General features: G+C 39.5%; 1 protein-coding gene across 8 annotated transcripts in view; it reads right to left on the reverse strand.

Moving 5' to 3' along the window:
* Positions 1–4,805: 4,805 nt before the first annotated feature.
* The window catches only part of LOC126457100 (trypsin-1-like), a 44,314-nt gene continuing 29,294 nt past the window's right edge, over positions 4,806–19,825 (reverse strand). For all 8 annotated transcript variants that reach the window (XM_050093137.1, XM_050093132.1, XM_050093131.1 and 5 more), the window contains 3 exons: positions 15,496–15,602; positions 5,615–5,811; positions 4,806–5,092 (listed from right to left, as the gene is read on the reverse strand). In XM_050093137.1, the coding sequence (XP_049949094.1) occupies positions 4,949–5,092; positions 5,615–5,811; positions 15,496–15,602 (448 nt within the window). In that variant the 3' untranslated portion in view covers positions 4,806–4,948. The remainder of the gene's footprint in view (positions 5,093–5,614; positions 5,812–15,495; positions 15,603–19,825) is intronic.

Here is a 19,825-nt window from a genome sequence, read left to right on the forward strand (position 1 = left end):
TCAGGTAGGTTCACAGGATGAGTCAGTGAAGAATTTCGCCAAGAAATTGAGTGAGATTTGGCAAAGGGTACAGCATGCTAATACTAAAGCTTTGGAGATACAAGAGAGTATTGGGCAAAGAACAGGTAAACTGCCGCAATACAGAATTGGTCAATGGGTATTGTTGGCTAATCTTTATGTTGTGAAGGGTAAAACAAAGAAGTTTTTGACGAAATATTCTGAACCGTATCAGGTAAATGAAATAGTGTCTCCAGTGAATGTAAAGTTGCAGTTACCAACCAAGTCGTCAGTAGTTCATGTGAGTAGGATTAATGCGTTTAAGGACACAGTGGATGCGTTATCGCAGATTCCTCCAGCAGTAACTAAGGGTTTGAGGGTACCGAAGCTAAAAGAACAGCAGAGGAATGTTCCTTACGCGCTTAGGTCTAGGGATAAGTAGACTAAGTGTCCTCGGGGAGGAGACAAAGTCGAAAGTGGATTGGCACACGACACGTATAGGTAACGTGGAGCAGGGGATATTGAATGTCACTAGAACAGTGCGGGAGTTGACATCAGACCTGGAACAGTATGCAGCAAATACCAGGAAGGTGTTGAATGGGGATATAGAGGCTATACAGGCGAGATTGAGCCAAATAGACAGGAAAATATAAGTAGCAGCTTTATTGAGGGCATTAGCAGACAGGGTGGATGATGCGCGTATCGAATTGGAAGCGTTATATGAAGCTATGCATCACGCAGTGCATGGGCAATTGAGTGCCACTTTGTTAGGTCCACATCAGATGCAGAATGCGTTGCTGAAAGCGCAGAAAGAATTCTCGGAAGAAGTGCATCATGTCATGCCTCCAGCGAAGTGCAATTTACCGTTATTCTATCGCATGTCTAAAGTGAGAGTAATTACGAATCAGGCGAGTATACACGTAGAAGTGCAAATACCAGTGATGGGTATCAATTCGCGGTACCATTGTTATACAATACACCCGTATCCAATTAGATGGGGTGCACTGGGGAAGTGGGTGCAAGTGCAAACTCGGGAAGTGTTGTTAGTGTCAAGATGGAGGAGTGCTCATGTGGTAATGTCTACGGAAGATTTGACAGACTGTTTCAGGGGAAGTGTTTTTATTTGTCCAGCAAAGGAGGTGGCAACCCACAATCATTCATGTGAGATGCGATTGTTCTTGGGGAATATGGGAACCTTAGAATGCGAAAAGAAGGTGTTGCTTCCGGGACCGAAATTTCAGAAAGTTGGGGAACATTGGATTTACTCTGTGTCCGAATTAGAGACCGTAGTTGCCACTTCTTACAGAAATGATAGATTGACAGATATATCAAAGCCTGAATTGCAGGGCAGTGGGTTACTGATTAATGGCACGGGATGTGAAATAGTGGGGAAGCATTTTCATCTACCAGCTACTTTCACGAGTACAACAATGATTAATGTGACACAGCCTATCTTGTATTATCCAGAGGAACCACCACACATATTGCCTTGCCAGAACCTAATGGTTATTAACGAGTCCTTGGATCCCACATTACTACAATCTTTAGATAGCCTGATTATCTCAGAAAAAGAGCAGATCTCAGTTAATCAACTACTGCAGCATGTGCAGCAATATCGGGAGAAACGTAAGCAAAACACAGTTATATTTGGTGTGTCAACAGCTAGCATAATCTTAGTTCTAATGTTTATTTGTGCAACTTACTTTTTTATACAGAAAAAGATGTCTTGTTCTGAAATAACAACCATAAATCAAATACCTATGGGATGGATTGGGAATAGTGGAACGTAATATAAATAGATAACCAATGATAAGATTGGAATCAGTATTAAGTGTAAATAGATTATTAGCAGATAAGAAAAGTTTGACAGTGCTGAAGGAGTAGTTGTAAGACACCTGTAGAGTATAAGGAAGTATGGCATGCACAACCAGTAAGTCCAGAATTGTAAAATTCAGGACAAATTTTCTTAAAGGAGGGGGATGTGTAGTGTCGTGGAATAGTAAAGAGTTGGAAACGTGGAATATTGTCAAAGTTTCGTTGCCTATGCCGAGAGCCAGAGGCAGTAGGTTAGCCACGAGGTAAGAGGATTGTACATATATCAGAATGTGTCGTCACACATGGGCAATGGCCTGGTTACACACAACAGACGAGAGAGAATTGCTTAGCACGTGGGTTTGTGTTAGATGGAGACTTTCGTAGAGTGTAAGACAGAGGTTAGTGTCAGCTGTACTGCATTTCACAACTTCGCCATGCACAGCCGAAGTCCGAAGTAAGAACATTCCAACACTACGTCACAGCACACGGCGCTGCACTAGCAAGACTGGTGCGGCCCGGAGCTGGTGTCATCGCTACGAGTCAGCGAGGACTCAGGGTAGGTTGTTGATATCACCAAGCTCAGCCAGCCTGTGTTACGCATGCCACATTGTACTCAGCAGGAATAAAGGTGTTATGAATTAATAATGTTTCTTTGGCGTTTCTGATGCGTCCACAGTCATTTCCTAGCATCCTGACAACTGGAGAGGTCACCGCTCGGCCCCCAGTCCACCATAGGCGACCGGGACCCCCGGGTCACCTACAGATGTCAATCTCATCATCAATTTACATTGAATCAAGAAAACTGTCCTCTTCTGTTAAAGAGTTAAGGCATGAAAGCCACTTGCCTTCACTACATATAGCTGAACACTTTATAGAAGCTTTCTTGCAGGAAGAAGCTGCTTGGCATTCCTTCTTACACTTGAAGGATACTGGGACACTGGTGGTTATGTGGTTGCAATGGGGCCAGACAGTTTTTTCTGGTTTACCATCCCTTTTCAATGAATCCCACTGAGTGTTCCTTCTGATTTGAAGTAGCAAGTAGACACTAATGGAGTGCTGGCAAGTGGAGGCAAACATGCCAAACTGAAGGTTTTTTATTTTTTTCCAATAAAGCTCTCTAGAACAGTTGCAGATGAATTCTATTCAAAAGTATGAAGCTGCCATACATGTACAAACATGCAATGAACTTCACTGTTGCATCAGCAACCTTATCAGGGGCTCAGGAACAGCAAATCCTTTATGTTTTTTCCTTCAATATTTCCCATGCTTGTTTCCCTTTTCTTAAGCCCGACTTCTTTGTGTGATTACCACAAGGAAATGTATTTAACCTAAAATGCTGTAAATTCCCTACTGGCCTACTTAAATTAATAAATAGAGTTAACTACCTAGGTAGTTAAAAATGAATACTTGGATGAATGTGGATGATTTGGGGTTGAAAAGTAACTGGATTTCACATAAAAGTCTTAGCAGGAATTGTGCCCTACTCATACTTTCTCTTTCTTATTTGTATCTTTGCAAAAGAGTGAATGTATCTGAAAATTTAGGAGCTCTTTTTACACAGAATTTGATTCTTCACAATTTTCATGAATTACAGTTTCAATTTAAAGTAGCTGTTTTTAAGTTACAGGCATTGTAATATGAGATAAATCATTTTTCCACCAAGATGGTAAAAACTGCTGATTTTTGACAATCCAGTGTGGCTAAATGGCTGAACCAGTTTTAATTTTTTAGTAGGTCATTCTACACAAAATTTTATGCTCTTTCACTTTGGAATTTTGAAAATTTTCTGTAGGATGTATCATTTTCATTTTATAATGGTTTTTTGACCCTCAAAAGTTTTGCATAAACTAGAAACCACTACAGACTCACTTAATTTTCATTTGGGCTATATAACGTTGATTAAAATTATTTGCAGCTTGTGCACATTTATTGACCAGTGCAGTCTTTTTTTATTCTAATTTTCCTGGGCTAATCGATTAGATGCTGATGGTGTATGTGACAAGTGTTGACATGAGCTATATAAGCTGACATCAATTTTACTAATTCTGACAGCTTCTATGTTTTGAGCACCTTAAACTCTTGAACATGACTTTAAAGTGGAAACTGCGCTAATGTAAATTATAATAAATTGTGCAGTCCATGGTGCGCAAGTTGTCATTTAAAAAAATTCAGCAAAACTGTGAACCCAAATAAAATAGCTTGCCATGTCTCTGCAGCCATATGTGGATGTACATTGCCTGCTGAAAAGTACATTCCTCCCTGTCAAAGAAATGGCAGTAGCACCGGGATAACAGCTTGTGCAATGACATGCCTTTTGAATGCCATCTGACCACTATTGACTGTGACAATTGAATCACTAGCATTACAACCCCTCAGTATGCACATATTACATCCTGGTGCCACTGAACACAGTACTTGAAGAGATGCATTTTTTCTGGCAGTGCAGATTAGGTATACCAGTGCTATATGTGTGACAAATACAGAATCATTGTTATCACACTTCCATCTGTGGGTATGCTAATCTGTGCCTTGTTTTAAACTTTCTAGCTGCCACTTTCACATGCACTATATATCAATTTTTGTATTCAGTCAGGTGAATGTCCATTCCAGAAGTTTGCCATTCTTGTCTTCAGTAATGGTTAAATTTGCTTGGAGATTGTTGTGCAATATGCGAAACACAGGCAAATTTCTCTAATATTTTTAAAATTGTTGTTTTGGTTTATGGATATAAGTTGTTGTGTACTATGTCATTAATTTTTTGTGGTATTATCAGTCTCTCTCTTCCTCTCTCTCTTCCTCTCTCTCTCACACACACACACACACACACACACACACACACACACACACACACACATACAGAGGTGAGAGAGAGAGATATAATCCTTCTATATTATTCAAGTAAATTCGTTACATGATATTCATTTCATGTGAATACATGAACTGTTACATTATCACATTATTAGGTAACAATAAAAAAGATATATATGGTTTTGGAATGGTACTTTTATTATCATCAGTGTTTGAAATTGAGGTCCAGTTAGCACAATAGTAATGTAGAATTGAGCTGTAGTGCTGCCTGTGGACATAATTTAGTAAATTTATGTATGTTGTGCCATGTGAGATGAGCTGTGGCCCTTCATATATTTTGATTGATAAAGTCCAGGTATGCAGACACTCTGGTGAAGACAGATGGAGCACCTTGAGTACCACACGGCATCATTCCCCAGGACACAACACCGATGAGCTCACCGTTCTGCGCCAGGGGGCCTCCAGAATCACCCTGCACACACCGTAAACAGGATATGAAGAAGTGCTTCTAGAAAAATATCAGTGCTTCTAGAATAAATAAGCTATGGAGTTACTGTAGATTTTCTCATCAAAATTTGATACATGCTTACATTTCTGCAAGGTGCAACATTCCATCAAAAAGTGTGACTGTTTTTAGTCTTAATACATAACAGCAGCAGTTGCATAAATTATGTTTAGTGTTGCCACAGGTTTGCAATAACTGAGGTAACCCATTTGTTGTAATAATGCAATAAAGTGCTTTGAACATTTAAAGAAATAATATATTTCTCATCAGAAGGACTGCTTCAGAGGAAAAAGAATGAAGACAGATTGTGGTAGATGAACAAAGACAGTTTCTATGGCCCTAAACTTATTGTTAGCCAAATATATTTAATCTAGATGAACACAAAGTTCACAGAAAGTCTAGGATAACTACATCATAATTAACACATTAACCTAAAAATAAGTAACATCCTTGTTTAGTCAAATGAAAGTACTGGAAACTGTTACTTACAAAGCAGACAGAGATGCCATCATAGATGGGTCCCGTGCAGACCATAGTCTCTGTAAGTGGGTTCGGGCCCGAATATATGTCATCAATATTTTGTCTGCAAGTTTCATAGCCGATGACTGTGACATCAACTGTCTGTAGGACAGTCTCCGTCGGATCGTCCGCTGCTCCCCAGCCAGATAAGACAGCTGTAGATCCACCTGATGTAACAATGAAATGCAGGTTATAGCAGGCAAAGTCGTCTAAGGACACACTGTCAGTCGTGCTCTGGTTAGCCATGCAAGGCCTGATATCACAGATCTCTCTGTTTAACATGCAACTGACTTTACAATCAAGGACTATTTCAATGCTCCCATCCACCAATACTGATTTAGATTTCCCATCATTTCTGTAAAACACTTAAGGAAATAATATTAGGATCGTTCCCACAGAAAATAAATAGCCTATTTCCTTCCACATCCTTCCAGAATCAGAGCTTGCACTCAGTCTCTGATTACGTCATCATCACACAGGCTTTGTATCCTACAATACACATTGACTTCAAATTCTTGTAATGTCCTGCAAGCCCTTCTCATACACAAAAGAATGTACTGCATTTGCTATTTATTTCATCTCAAAGACATCACATGGCTCTGGCAACAAACATGCAGGGGATGGTCAAAACTATGGAAACACCACAAACACAACACATTACATGCCTGGTATGGTGCAGGAAAACCATTCACATTCATGACAGCTTCCATTCACCTAAAAATGGACCGGTGCATGTCCTGTTTGGTTTTCAAGGGAATCTTGTAGCATTCCTCCTGCAAAATAGTAGCAAGTCCAGGTAACAATGATGAAGGTGGATAGCAATCACACACCCTTCCCTCCAATGAGGACCACAGAGGCTCAATGATATTGAGATATGGTAACTATGGTGACTGGGAGAGATGCGACAGTTCGTCTGCATACTCACAAAACCTATCATGGATGATGCAAGCAGTGTGAACAGGGGCTCTGTAGTCTCAGAATACAGCATCACTATTGGAATGGAACTGATGAACCAAAATGATCATATAATCCTTGGTACTAATGCAACCTTGCAGAGTAACCACAGGACCCATTGAATACCACACTATATATGCCAAAATTATCATCGAACTACCACCATGTTTCACTCTTGGGATGTAAACTTGACCCGTAGTTGGAAACAGCATGCAGTAAGACTCGTTTGACCAAATGATTTTCTTCTATTGTTCCATAATCCAGGTTTTATGGCTTTGACACCATGTTTTCCTGTTATGGGCATTTGCATCACTGAAGGGTGGTTTTGGAATTCCAGCTCGCTCTGAAATTCCTTGCTTATGGAATTCCACTTGTGATGTTTTGACATTGACAGGGTTCAAAAGTGTGATATTTAGCTCTCCAATGACTTTTGCAGCTGTTGTCCTCTTTATTTTTTGTGACATCCCTCTTTGATGACCCCCATCACAATCGTTCAACACATGCTATCATCTGTATTGTGATTATTGGATGATGTTTCTCTGCTTTCCCTGTATGTGATATAAGCCTTTGATATGATGACTCTTGAAGCACCAAACATTTTGGCTACCTCAGTTATGTAAGCACCCACCTTATGAGCATCAACAATTTTCGCACATTCGAATTCACTTGGCACACATAATGCACTCAGAGTTACACAGAACATTGTTCTGACCATGACTGGAAATTTAAAGGGGGGAGGAACTACATCTCATGGTGGAAATTCTTTTTCAGTGTAAGATCAGTGTCCAGTGGGAAACTCAGACAGGCAAGTACTAAAGATGTTAAAAAAGTTCAAGATACTCACAAAAGTAAAGTGAAAAATAATGTTAGTATATTTCATCAAAATATTGGGGGATTGAAGAATAAAATTGATGAGCTTCTGCTTTGTTTAGAAGATATAGAAATTGGGAATATGATAGATGTACTATGCCTGTCTGAGCACCACATTGTCAATGATATGCAAAAGGTTAGCATCAATGGGTACAAATTAGCTGCACATGTAAGTAGAGATAATATGATGAGAGGAGGAGTTGCCATATATGTCAAAAGCTTCCACAGTGTAAAAAATTTAGAAACTAAAAAATTTTGTGTAGAGCAACATATGGAAGCATGTGCCACTGAACTAAAACTAAATGATGGCAGTTTCATAATTATAACAGTGTATAGGTCCCCCTCAGGGAATTTCCAACTACTTCTACAAAACTTGGATGCTTTGTTGTGCTATCTGTCAGACAGGGGGAAGCAAATTATCATTTGTGGGGATTTCAATGTTGATTCCCTGAAAGAGTGTAATAGGAAGAATGACCTTGTAGTATTACTCAGTTCTTTCAATTTGAGCTCCGTCATTGATTTTCCTACTTGGATAACAAAGAATAGCATGACATTGATAGATAACTTTTTTATAGACCAAGATAAGTTTAAGGACATAAATGCTTATCCTGTTGAGAATGGTCTTTCAGATCATAATGCACAGCTAGTTACAGTACATGACATAGCTCCATGCAGTATATCAAATCAGAATTTCAAAGCAGTGTGTTCAATTGTTGTTGTTGTTGTGGTCTTCAGTCCTGAGACTGGTTTGATGCAGCTCTCCATGCTACTCTATCCTGTGCAAGCTTTTTCATCTCCCAGTACCTACTGCAACCTACATCCTTCTGAATCTGCTTAGTGTATTCATCTCTTGGTCTCCCTCTACGATTTTTACCCTCCACGCTGCCCTCCAATACTAAATTGGTGATCCCTTGATGCCTCAGAACATGTCCTACCAACCGATCCCTTCTTCTGGTCAAGTTGCGCCACAAACTTCTCTTCTCCCCAATCCTATTCAATACTTCCTCATTAGTTATGTGATCTACCCATCTAATCTTCAGCATTCTTCTGTAGCACCACATTTCGAAAGCTTCTATTCTCTTCTTGTCCAAACTATTTATCGTCCATGTTTCACTTCCATACATGGCTACACTCCATACAAATACTTTCAGAAATGACTTCCTGACACTTAAATCAATACTGGATGTTAACAAATTTCTCTTCTTCAGAAACGCTTTCCTTGCCATTGCCAGCCTACATTTTATATCCTCTCTACTTCGACCATCATCAGTTATTTTGCTCCCCAAATAGCAAAACTCCTTTACTACTTTAAGTGCCTCATTTCCTAATCTAATTCCCTCAGCATCACCCGATTTAATTAGACTACATTCCATTATCCTTGTTTTGCTTTTGTTGATGTTCATCTTATATCCTCCTTTCAAGACACTGTCCATTCCATTCAACTGCTCTTCCAAGTCCTTTGCTGTCTCTGACAGAATTACAATGTCATCGGCGAACCTCAAAGTTTTTATTTCTTCTCCATGAATTTTAATACCTACTCCAAATTTTTCTTTTGTTTCCTTTACTGCTTGCTCAATATACAGATTGAACAACATCGGGGAGAGGCTACAACCCTGTCTTACTCCCTTCCCAACCACTGCTTCCCTTTCATGTCCCTCGACTCTTATAACTGCCATCTGGTTTCTGTACAAATTGTAAATAGCCTTTCGCTCCCTGTATTTTACCCCTGCCACCTTTAGAATTTGAAAGAGAGTATTCCAGTCAACATTGTCAAAAGCTTTCTCTAAGTCTACAAATGCTAGAAACGTAGGTTTGCTATTCCTTAATCTTTCTTCTAAGATAAGTCGTAAGGTCAGTATTGCCTCACGTGTTCCAGTGTTTCTACAGAATCCAAACTGATCTTCCCCGAGGTTGGCTTCTACTAGTTTTTCCATTCGTCTGTAAAGAATTCGTGTTAGTACTTTGCAGCTGTGACTTATTAAGCTGATAGTTCGGTAATTTTCACATCTGTCAACACCTGCTTTCTTTGGGATTGGAATTATTATATTCTTTTTGAAGTCTGAGGGTATTTCGCCTGTCTCATACATCTTCCTCACCAGATGGTAGAGTTTTGTCAGGACTGGCTCTCCCACGGCCATCAGTAGTTCCAATGGAATATTGTCTACTCCGGGGGCTTTGTTTCGACTCAGGTCTTTCAGTGCTCTGTCAAACTCTTCACGCAGTATCATATCTCCCATTTCATCTTCATCTACATCCTCTTCCATTTCCATAATATTGTCCTCAAGTACATCACCCTTGTATAGACCCTCTATATACTCCTTCCACCTTTCTGCTTTCCCTTCTTTGCTTCTGAGCTCTTGATATTCATACAAGTCGTTCTCTTATCTCCAAAGGTCTCTTTAATTTTCCTGTAGGCGGTATCTATCTTACCCCTAGTGAGGTAGGCCTCTACATCCTTACATTTGTCCTCTAGCCATCCCTGCTTAGCCATTTTGCACTTCCTGTCGATCTCATTTTTGAGACGTTTGTATTCCTTTTTGCCTGTTTCACTTACTGCATTTTTATATTTTCTCCTTTCATCAATTAAATTCAATATTTCTTCTGTTACCCAAGGATTTCTACTAGCCCTCGTCTTTTTACCTACTTGATCCTCTGCTGCCTTCACTACTTCATCCCTCAAAGCTACCCATTCTTCTTCTACTGTATTTATTTCCCCCATTCCTGTCAATTGCTCCCTTATGCTCTCCCTGAATCTCTGTACAACCTCTGATTCTTTTAGTTTATCCAGGTCCCATCTCCTTAAATTCCCACCTTTTTGCAGTTTCTTCAGTTTTAATCTACAGGTCATAACCAATAGATTGTGGTCAGAGTCCACATCTGCCCCTGGAAATGTCTTACAATTTAAAACCTGGTTCCTAAATCTCTGTCTTACCATTATATAATCTATCTGATACCTTTTAGTATCTCCAGGGTTCTTCCATGTATACAACCTTCTTTCATGATTCTTAAACCAAGTGTTAGTTATGATTATGTTGTGCTCTGTGCAAAATTCTACCAGGCGGCTTCCTCTTTCATTTCTGTCCCCCAATCCATATTCACCTACTATGTTTCCTTCTCTCCCTTTTCCTACACTCGAATTCCAGTCACCCATGACTATTAAATTTTCGTCTCCCTTCACAATCTGAATAATTTCTTTTATTTCATCATACATTTCTTCAATTTCTTCGTCATCTGCAGAGCTAGTTGGCATATAAACTTGTACTACTGTAGTAGGTGTGGGCTTCGTATCTATCTTGGCCACAATAATGCGTTCACTATGCTGTTTGTAGTAGCTTACCCGCATTCCTATTTTCCTATTCATTATTAAACCTACTCCTGCATACCCCTATTTGATTTTGTGTTTATAACCCTGTAGTCACCTGACCAGAAGTCTTGTTCCTCCTGCCACCGAACTTCACTAATTCCCACTATATCTAACTTCAACCTATCCATTTCCCTTTTTAAATTTTCTAACCTACCTGCCCGATTAAGGGATCTGACATTCCACGCTCCGATCCGTAGAACGCCAGTTTTCTTTCTCCTGATAACGACATCCTCTTGAGTAGTCCCCGCCCGGAGATCCGAATGGGGGATTATTTTACCTCCGGAATATTTTACCCAAGAGGACGCCATCATCATGTAATCATACAGTAAAGCTGCATGCCCTCGGGAGAAATTACGGCTGTAGTTTCCCCTTGCTTTCAGCCGTTCGCAGTACCGGCACGGCAATGCCGTTTTGGTTATTGTTACAAGGCCAGATCAGTCAATCATCCAGACTGTTGCCCTTGCAACTACTGAAAAGGCTGCTGCCCCTCTTCAGGAACCACACGTTTGTCTGGCCTCTCAACAGATACCCCTCCGTTGTGGTTGCACCTACGGTACGGCTATCTGTATCGCTGAGGCACGCAAGCCTCCCCACCAACGGCAAGGTCCATGGTTCATGGGGAGGGGGGGGGGGGGTGTGTTCAATTAACAATATAAATATTGCAAACTTTAGGGAAACCGTACAGCAGCTAGACTGGGATGAGGTGTATACGGAACCCGATGCAAACTTGAAATATAACTTATTTCATGATACATTTTTAAGGGTATTTGAAAATTGTTTTCCCAAGAAAATAGTTAAACATAATTCCAAGAAAACATATAAAAAAACCTTGGCTAACTAAAGGAATAAGAATATCATGCAACCGTAAAAGAGAACTGTATCTAACAGCAAGAGGGAGTACTGACCCCGAAATCGTTCAATATTATAAAAGCTTTTGTGCGGTACTAAGAAAAGTTATTAAAAAGTCCAGAAGCATGTGTATCATGTCTGAGATCAGTAACTCTGACAATAAAATTAAAGCAATTTGGAATATTATTGAAAGGGAAACAGGGCAACCAAGGGCACAGGGAGACTTTAGTGCCATAAAATTGAATGACAAGTGTACTAACAAACAATCAGAAATTGAAAATATTTTCAATAATCATTTTTTAAATGTTGTGGAGAAAATAGGATCTAGATCTTCACTAGAAGAGGCAAGGCTACTAATAGAAGAGGCCATACCTGTGCAGTTTGAAACAACTGTATTTCCACCAACCTCTCCCTCTGAAATCAGTAAAATAATAAACTCACTGAAAAGTAAAAGCTCCTACCGAATTGATGGCATTTCCAGCAAGGTACTTAAACCTGTTCCCCACAGATAAGTAGGATTCTCAGCCACGTATGTAATAGCTCTTTGGAGCAGGGTGTTTTCCCCGATAGACTGAAATATGCCACTGTAAAACCATTGCATAAAAAGGGGGATACGTCGGATGACAACAACTACCGCCCAATCTCTCTTCTGACAGCTCTATCAAAAATTTTTGAGAAAGTAATGTATTCAAGAGTAGCCTCCCATATTTGTAAAAATAAAGTATTAACAAAATGTCAGTTTGGTTTTCAGAAAGGCTTTTCAACAGAAAATGCTATATACGCTTTCACTGATCAAATATTAAATGCTCTGAATAACCGGACATCACCCATTGGTATTTTTTGTGATCTCTCAAAGGCCTTTGATTGTGTAAATCATGGAATTATTTTAGATAAGCTAAATCATTATGGTTTGAGGGGGGCAGTGCACAAATGGTTTAATTCATACTTAACTGGAAGAATGCAGAAAGTTGAAATAAGTGGTTCATGTAATGTTAAAACAACAGCTGATTCCTCAAACTGGGGGGCTATCAAGTACGGTGTCCCACAGGGTTCGGTCTTAGGCACTTTACTGTTCTTGATACGCATTAATGACTTACCATTCCACATTGATGAAGATGCAAAGTTAGTTCTTTTTGCTGATGATACAAGTATAGTAATAAAATCCAAAAACCAAGAACTAAGTGATGTAATTGTAAATGATGTTTTTCACAAAATTATTAAGTGGTTCTCAGCAAACGGACTCTCTTTAAATTTTGATAAAACACAGTATATACAGTTCCGTACAGTAAATGGCACAACTCCAGTAATAAATATAGACTTTGAACAGAAGTCTGTAGCTAAGGTAGAATTTTCAAAATTTTAGGTGTGTCCATTGATGAGAGGTTAAACTGGAAGCAACACATTGATGGTCTGCTGAAACATGTGAGTTCAGCTACGTATGCTATTAGGGTTATTGCAAATTTTGGTGACAAGAATCTCAGTAAATTAGCTTACTATGCCTACTTTCATTCACTACTTTCGTATGGCATCATATTCTGGGGTAATTCATTGTTGGGTAGAAAAGTATTCATTGCTCAAAAACGTGTAATCAGAATAATTGCTGGAGCCCTCCCACAGTCATCCTGCAGACATCTATTTAAGCTTCTAGGGATCCTCACAGTAACCTCACAGTATATATATTCACTTATGAAATTTGTTGTTAATAATCCAACCCAGTTCAAAAGTAATAGCACTGTGCATAGCTATAACACCAGGAGAAAGGCTGATCTTCACTATGCAAGGTTAAATCTGACTTTGGCACAGAAAGGGGTAAATTATGCTGCCACAAAAGTCTTTGGTCACCTACCAAACAGCATCAAAAGCCTGACAGATAGCCAACCAACATTTAAAAATAAATTAAAAGAATTTCTAGATGACAACTCCTTCTACTCATTGGATGAATTTTTAGATATAAATTAAGGGAAAAAAAAACTTAAACATTAGTATCATGCGATATTTTGTGTAATGTAATATCTTGTACAGACATCTTTTATTAACCTGACACGTTCCACATCACTACGAAGTGTCATATTCATGATCTATGGAACAAGTATTAATCTAATCTAATCTAATCTAATCTACTGACACTTGTAACATATTGAGGATGTTGCCCAGATGCCATTCATGGTCAAATAAAACAGCACAACCACCAGGCTCGGCTGGAATTCATATTTATGTTCAAGCATGCATCTCTCATAGCTTTCCCATACCTCTGCTGAACCTCTGTATGTATAATGAGTTGTGTTCCTAGATCTTCGCACATCACTTTCCCAGAAGCTTTGAAGGCACTGATACGGTATTGTGCTCGTATATATATATTACAAATGTCTGCTTGTGTCTATATATGTGTGTGTGTGTGAGTGTACACCTGTCCTTTTTTGCCCCCTAAGGTAAGTCTTCCCACTCCCGGGATTGGAATGACTCCTTACCCTCTCCCTTAAAACCCACATCCTTTCGTCTTTCCTTCTCCTTCCCTCTTTCCTGATGAAGCAAAAATCATAATTAATCTTCTGCTGTACCCACAGAACTTAACACAAATGGCTCTGAGTACTATGGGACTCAACTGCTGTGGTCATCAGTCAACTTAACACATATAAGTTCTTTAATAACAAAAGAATCCCTTCCCATTGCTCTCTTACTCAGCTTATGAAAAATTTGTACACTTTTCTGTACAGATATCGGCTTGGTTTAACATAACAACAGTTGTGAGGAAAGGATTACTAAATAGACTAAAAACTAAAATAAAATAAAAATAAAAATAAACACCCTGGAGGAATAACCCGAATGTTATGGAAATCACTAGATGTTATGCACATGTACAGACAAACAACTGATTACAATTTCAAAAAAATGAATGATTTTTCAAGAGAACAAATTTCATAAATTGAACAAATCAGTTACATGTTGATTCACCTCTGGCCCATATGCAAGCAGTTATTCATCTTAGCACTGATTGACAGAGTTGTTGGATGACCTCTTGGGGGATATCATGTCAAGTTCTGTCCAATTGGCATGTTAGATTTTCAAAATCCCAAGCTGATTGTGGGGCCCTGCACATAACGCTCCAAACATTCTCAGTTGGGGAGAGATCCTGCTATGTTATGGAATGATCTGGCTATCATGCTGGCCAGGGTAGGGCTTGACAAGCATGAAGACAAGCAGTAGAAACTCTCCTGTGTGCATGTGGGCATTGTCTTGCTGAAATGTAAGTCCCAGATGGCTTATCATCAAGGGCAACAGAACGGTACTTAGAATATCATCGACATACCACTGCACTGCACACAGAGAGATTTTCTACTGCTTGTCATCGAACCTTACCTTGACCAGCGAGGTCGCTGGGTTTCTCCCCAATTGAGAAACTTTCGAGCACTATGGATAGGGCCCTCCTACCAGCTAGGGATTTTGATGATCTAACACATCAATTGGACATATTTTGACAAGATATCCCTCAGGAGTACATCCAACAATTCTATCAGTCGATGCCAAACTGAGTAACTGCTTGCTTAAGGGCCAGAAGTGGGCCAACACATTACTGACTTGCTCAATTTGTGAACCTCATTCTTTTAAAAAATTATCCAGTTCTTCTGAAACTGTAATCATTTGTCTGTCTGTCTGTAAATATACATCACATCTACTGATATCTGCCCCACTTGGATAATTCCTTCATGGTGCGTCGTTTTACTTTATCTTTTGTCTTAGAGTGTATTTTGGACATTTGGGTAAACAGCCTATGTTCTATTAGTGAATTAACAGCTACAGTTCTGAGCTGGCCTACCTGCAGGGATTGAACCAGCAGTGGGCAAACTGATGGTCTGCACGTATGTGCCCAGAGACAGTGAGGACTGCAGGGTGAAGACAGCAATATCGTGTGGAGCTACGTCTCTGAAGAAAAAAAAAATTGTTTTCTTGTAAGCACTGTGTTAAGTTAGCTACTTTATAAAGACAGTCATAACTGTTGAATCACAATGAACAATATCTTATTAGTATGTGAGTCGCTAATAAAAGAAAATACACTCTAGTGAACTGAATTTCTTTGTGACAATGAAAACATTAATTTCACTATTTCAAATAAAATTCACTAAATGCAAATATCTGAGCATCAGCTCTGTTAGGTATTGATGTACTACCTATTAGTGACTAATGAAAATCTGTGCCGGATTGGATATTGAACCCAGCTTCCCTGCTTATTCTGAGCTGTTGTATCAAACATTTTAGTTCAAGAGCCAATACTGACATGTGGGGTAGAACCATGGGCCACATATGAACCGATCTTACAATTAATTGGTAACCTACATAAATTAGTTATGAGTGACCAAGAGACTAGATACAGTAAGGACATGATAAGTTGACCTCCTGTCCCTAAGTTCTAATTATTAAAAGTCAGCACCATCCAGAATTCTTCACACTGACTGTTCTATGTTTCCCACAGAAGCCATAAAGCTAATAAATCACATGCAAATTACAAAACATACAGCACTTCACTTCAAAAGCACAACTCCCAAAGAAATTGAAAAAATCATAAAATTACTTAAAAGCTCTGGTTCTTCTGGATATGATGGAATCAAATAGGATTCTAAAATCATTTGCAGACTTAATCAGTCACATATTATGCTATTTATGTAACCACTCACTCAAAGCTAGGACATTTCCAGACATACTGAAACATGCAATACTGCTGCCCATCAACAAAAGTGGGAAAGGAATGTACTACCTATTATCAGCCTATCTCTTTACTGTCACTGTTCTCAATGGTGTTTGAGAGAGTAGTTTATGATAGGATTCATGGCCATATGACACAACATGGCTTACTGAAATCTACACAGTTCGGCTTTCATAAGGGATTCTCTACAGAGAGCTATATTTAGCCTAACAGATGAAACTCTAGATGCATTACATCTCAGAAGGTATCCAATGGGGATCTTTTGTGACTTTGCTACAGCTTGCATCTGGGTAGATCATAACACATTGCTAAACAAAACTTCCAGACTATGGCATCAAAGACAAACTTTTGCCATGGCTAGAATCTTGTCTACACATCAGGAAGTAAAGAGTTATCTTAACGGAGGCAAGTGTAACAGTAAATTCAGACAGGGTAAATGTAAAATATGGAGTCCCCCAGGCCTCAGTCCTTGGGCCACTGATTTTTCTGATCTAAGTTAATGATCTACCAGTTACACTTAATGACAGAGCAAAAATGGTCATGTTTGTGGATGATACGTGTATTCTTCCCAATGCCAGATACAGCCCTGACAGTCACTAACCAGTTACACAAATGGTTAACAGCAAATAGCCTAACCCTGAATTTTTGAAAAACTAACGTTACACAGTTTAAGATGGTAAATAAAAAACTCCAAGTTCCTTAAATAGAGATCAATAACCAAAATATTTATGAAATCACACACACAAAATTCCTATGCATCAGGAAGACAGCTAGCAAAGATGGACAGAGCAAAGTGATTAGATGGTCAAAAAACTTAGCGTGTACTACTAACATAAGTTACGGTCCAGAATGAGATTTTCACTCTGCAGCAGAGTGTGTGCTGATATGAAGCTTCCTGGCAGATTAAAACTATGTGCCAGACCAAGACTTTAACTCGGGACCTTTGCCTTCTGCAAGCACGACACATACCCTGTCCTCACAGCAAGGTTCGCAGGAGAGCTTCTGTGAAGTTTGGAAGGTAGGAGACAAGATACTGAGAGAAGTATGGCTGTGAGGATGAGGCGTGAGTCATGTCTGGGTAGCTCAGATGATAGAGCACTTGCCCACGAAGGGCAAAGGTCCTGAGTTTGAGTTTCAGTCTGGCAAAAAGTTTTAATCTGCCAGGAAGTTTCATATCAATCCACACTCTGCAGCAGAGTGAAAATCTCTTTGTCAAACATCCCTCAGGTTGTGGCTAAGCTATGTCTCCACAATATCCTTTCTTCCAGGAGTGCTAGTTCTGCAAGGTTCACAGGAGAGCTTCTGTGAAGTTTGGAAGGTAGGAGACGGGATACTGGAAGGAGTAAGGCTGTGAGGACAGGGCATGAATTGTGCTTGGATAGCTCAGACAGTAGAGCACTTGCCCACAAAAGGCAAAGGTCCTGAGTTCGAGTCTAGGTCTAGTTTTAATCTGCCAGGAAGTTTCATATCAGTGTACACCCTGCTGCAGAGTGAAAATCTCATTCTGGATCCATCCCCCAGGTTGTGACTAAGCTATGTCTCCACAATATCCTTTCTTCCAGGAGTGCTAGTTCTGTAAGGTACGCAGGATATCTTCTGTGAAGTTTGGAAGGTAGGAGACGAGTTACTGGAAGAAGTAAGGCTGTGAGGACAGGACGTGAGTTGTGCTTGGATAGCTCAGAAAGTAGAGCACTTGCCCACAAAAGGCAAAGGTCCTGAGTTCGAGTCTAGGTCTAGCACACAGTTTTAATCTGCCAGGAAGTTTCATATCAGTGCAGACCCTGCTGCAGAGTGAAAACCTCATTCTGGATTCATCCCCCAGGCCGTGACTAAGCTATGTCTCCGCAATATCCTTTCTTCCAGAAGTGCTAGTTCTGTAAGGTTCACAGGATATCTTCTGTGAAGTTTAGAAGGTAGGAGACGAGATACTGGCAAAAGTAAGGCTGTGAGGGTGGGACCTGAGATGTGCTTGGGTAGCTCAGATGGTAGAGCAATTGCCCATGAAAGGCAAAGGTTCCAAGTTCGAGTCTTGGTCCAACACACAGATTTAATCTGCCGGGAAGTTTCAAAAATTATAGTGATAAAATTTAAATTTATTTATATCATAGGTTAAAATGTGTACTACCATTTATTCTACACTATTAAGTCTCCACTTGAACTTACTAATGTGATGGTGCTAAAAATTTTGTATTTTCATTTACTTACTTTGTATTTTAATTTACTTAGAAGCTAGATTAAGAAAAGGCAAACCTACGTTTCTAGCATTTGTAGACTTGGAGAAAGCTTTTGACAATGTTGACTGGAATAATCTCTTTCATATTCTGAAGGTGGCAGGGGTAAAATATAGGGAGCGAAAGGCTATTTACAATTTGTATAGAAACCAGATGGCAGTTATAAGACTCGAGGGACATGAAATGGAAGCAGTGGTTGGGAAGGGAGTGAGACAGGGTTGTAGCCTCTCCACGATGTTATTCAATCTGTATATTGAGCAAGCAGTAAAGGAAACAAAAGAAAAATTTGGAGTAGGTATTAAAATCCATGGAGAAGAAATAAAAACTTTAAGGTTCGCCGATGACATTGTAATTCTGTCAGAGACAGCAAAGGACCTGGAAGAGCAGTTGAACAGAATGGACAGTGTCTTGAAGGGAGGATATAAGATGATCATCAACAAAAGCAAAATGAGGATAATGGAATGTAGTCGAATTAAGTCGAGTGATGCTGAGGGAATTAGATTAGGAAATGAGACACTTAAAGTAGTAAAGGAGTTTTGCTATTTGGGGAGCAAAGTAACTGATGATGATCGAAGTAGAGAGGATATAAAATGTAGACTGGCAATGGCAAGGAAAGCGTTTCTGAAGAAGAGAAATTTGTTAACATCGAGTATAGATCTAAATGTCAGGAAGTCGTTTCTGAAGGTATTTGTATGGAGTGTAGCCATGTATGGAAGTGAAACATGGACGATAAATAGTTTGGACAAGAAGAGAATAGAAGTCTTTGAAATGTGGTGCTACAGAAGAATGCTGAAGATTAGATGGGTAGATCACGTAACTAATGAGGAAGTATTGAATAGGATTGGGGAGAAGAGGAGTTTGTGGCACAGCTTGACAAGAAGAAGGGATCGGTTGGTAGGACATGTCATGAGGCATCAAGGGATCACCAATTTAGTATTGGAGGGCAGTGTGGAGGGTAAAAATCGTAGAGGGAGACCAAGAGACGAATACACTAAACAGATTCAGAAGGGTGTAGGCTGCAGTGCGTATTGGGAGATGAAGAAGCTTGCACAGGACAGAGTAGCATGGAGACCACAATAACAACAACAATTTACTTCGTAGTGACAAAATGTAAATTTCACTATTTATTTGTGGCAATGTGATAAAAATGAGTATTCCTATACATTCTGCTATTATAAGCATTTACTTGAAGATATACCAGTAAAATGCAGGTT

Source organism: Schistocerca serialis, chromosome 2 (genome assembly GCF_023864345.2).
Source record: "Schistocerca serialis cubense isolate TAMUIC-IGC-003099 chromosome 2, iqSchSeri2.2, whole genome shotgun sequence".
NCBI lineage: Eukaryota > Metazoa > Arthropoda > Insecta > Orthoptera > Acrididae > Schistocerca > Schistocerca serialis.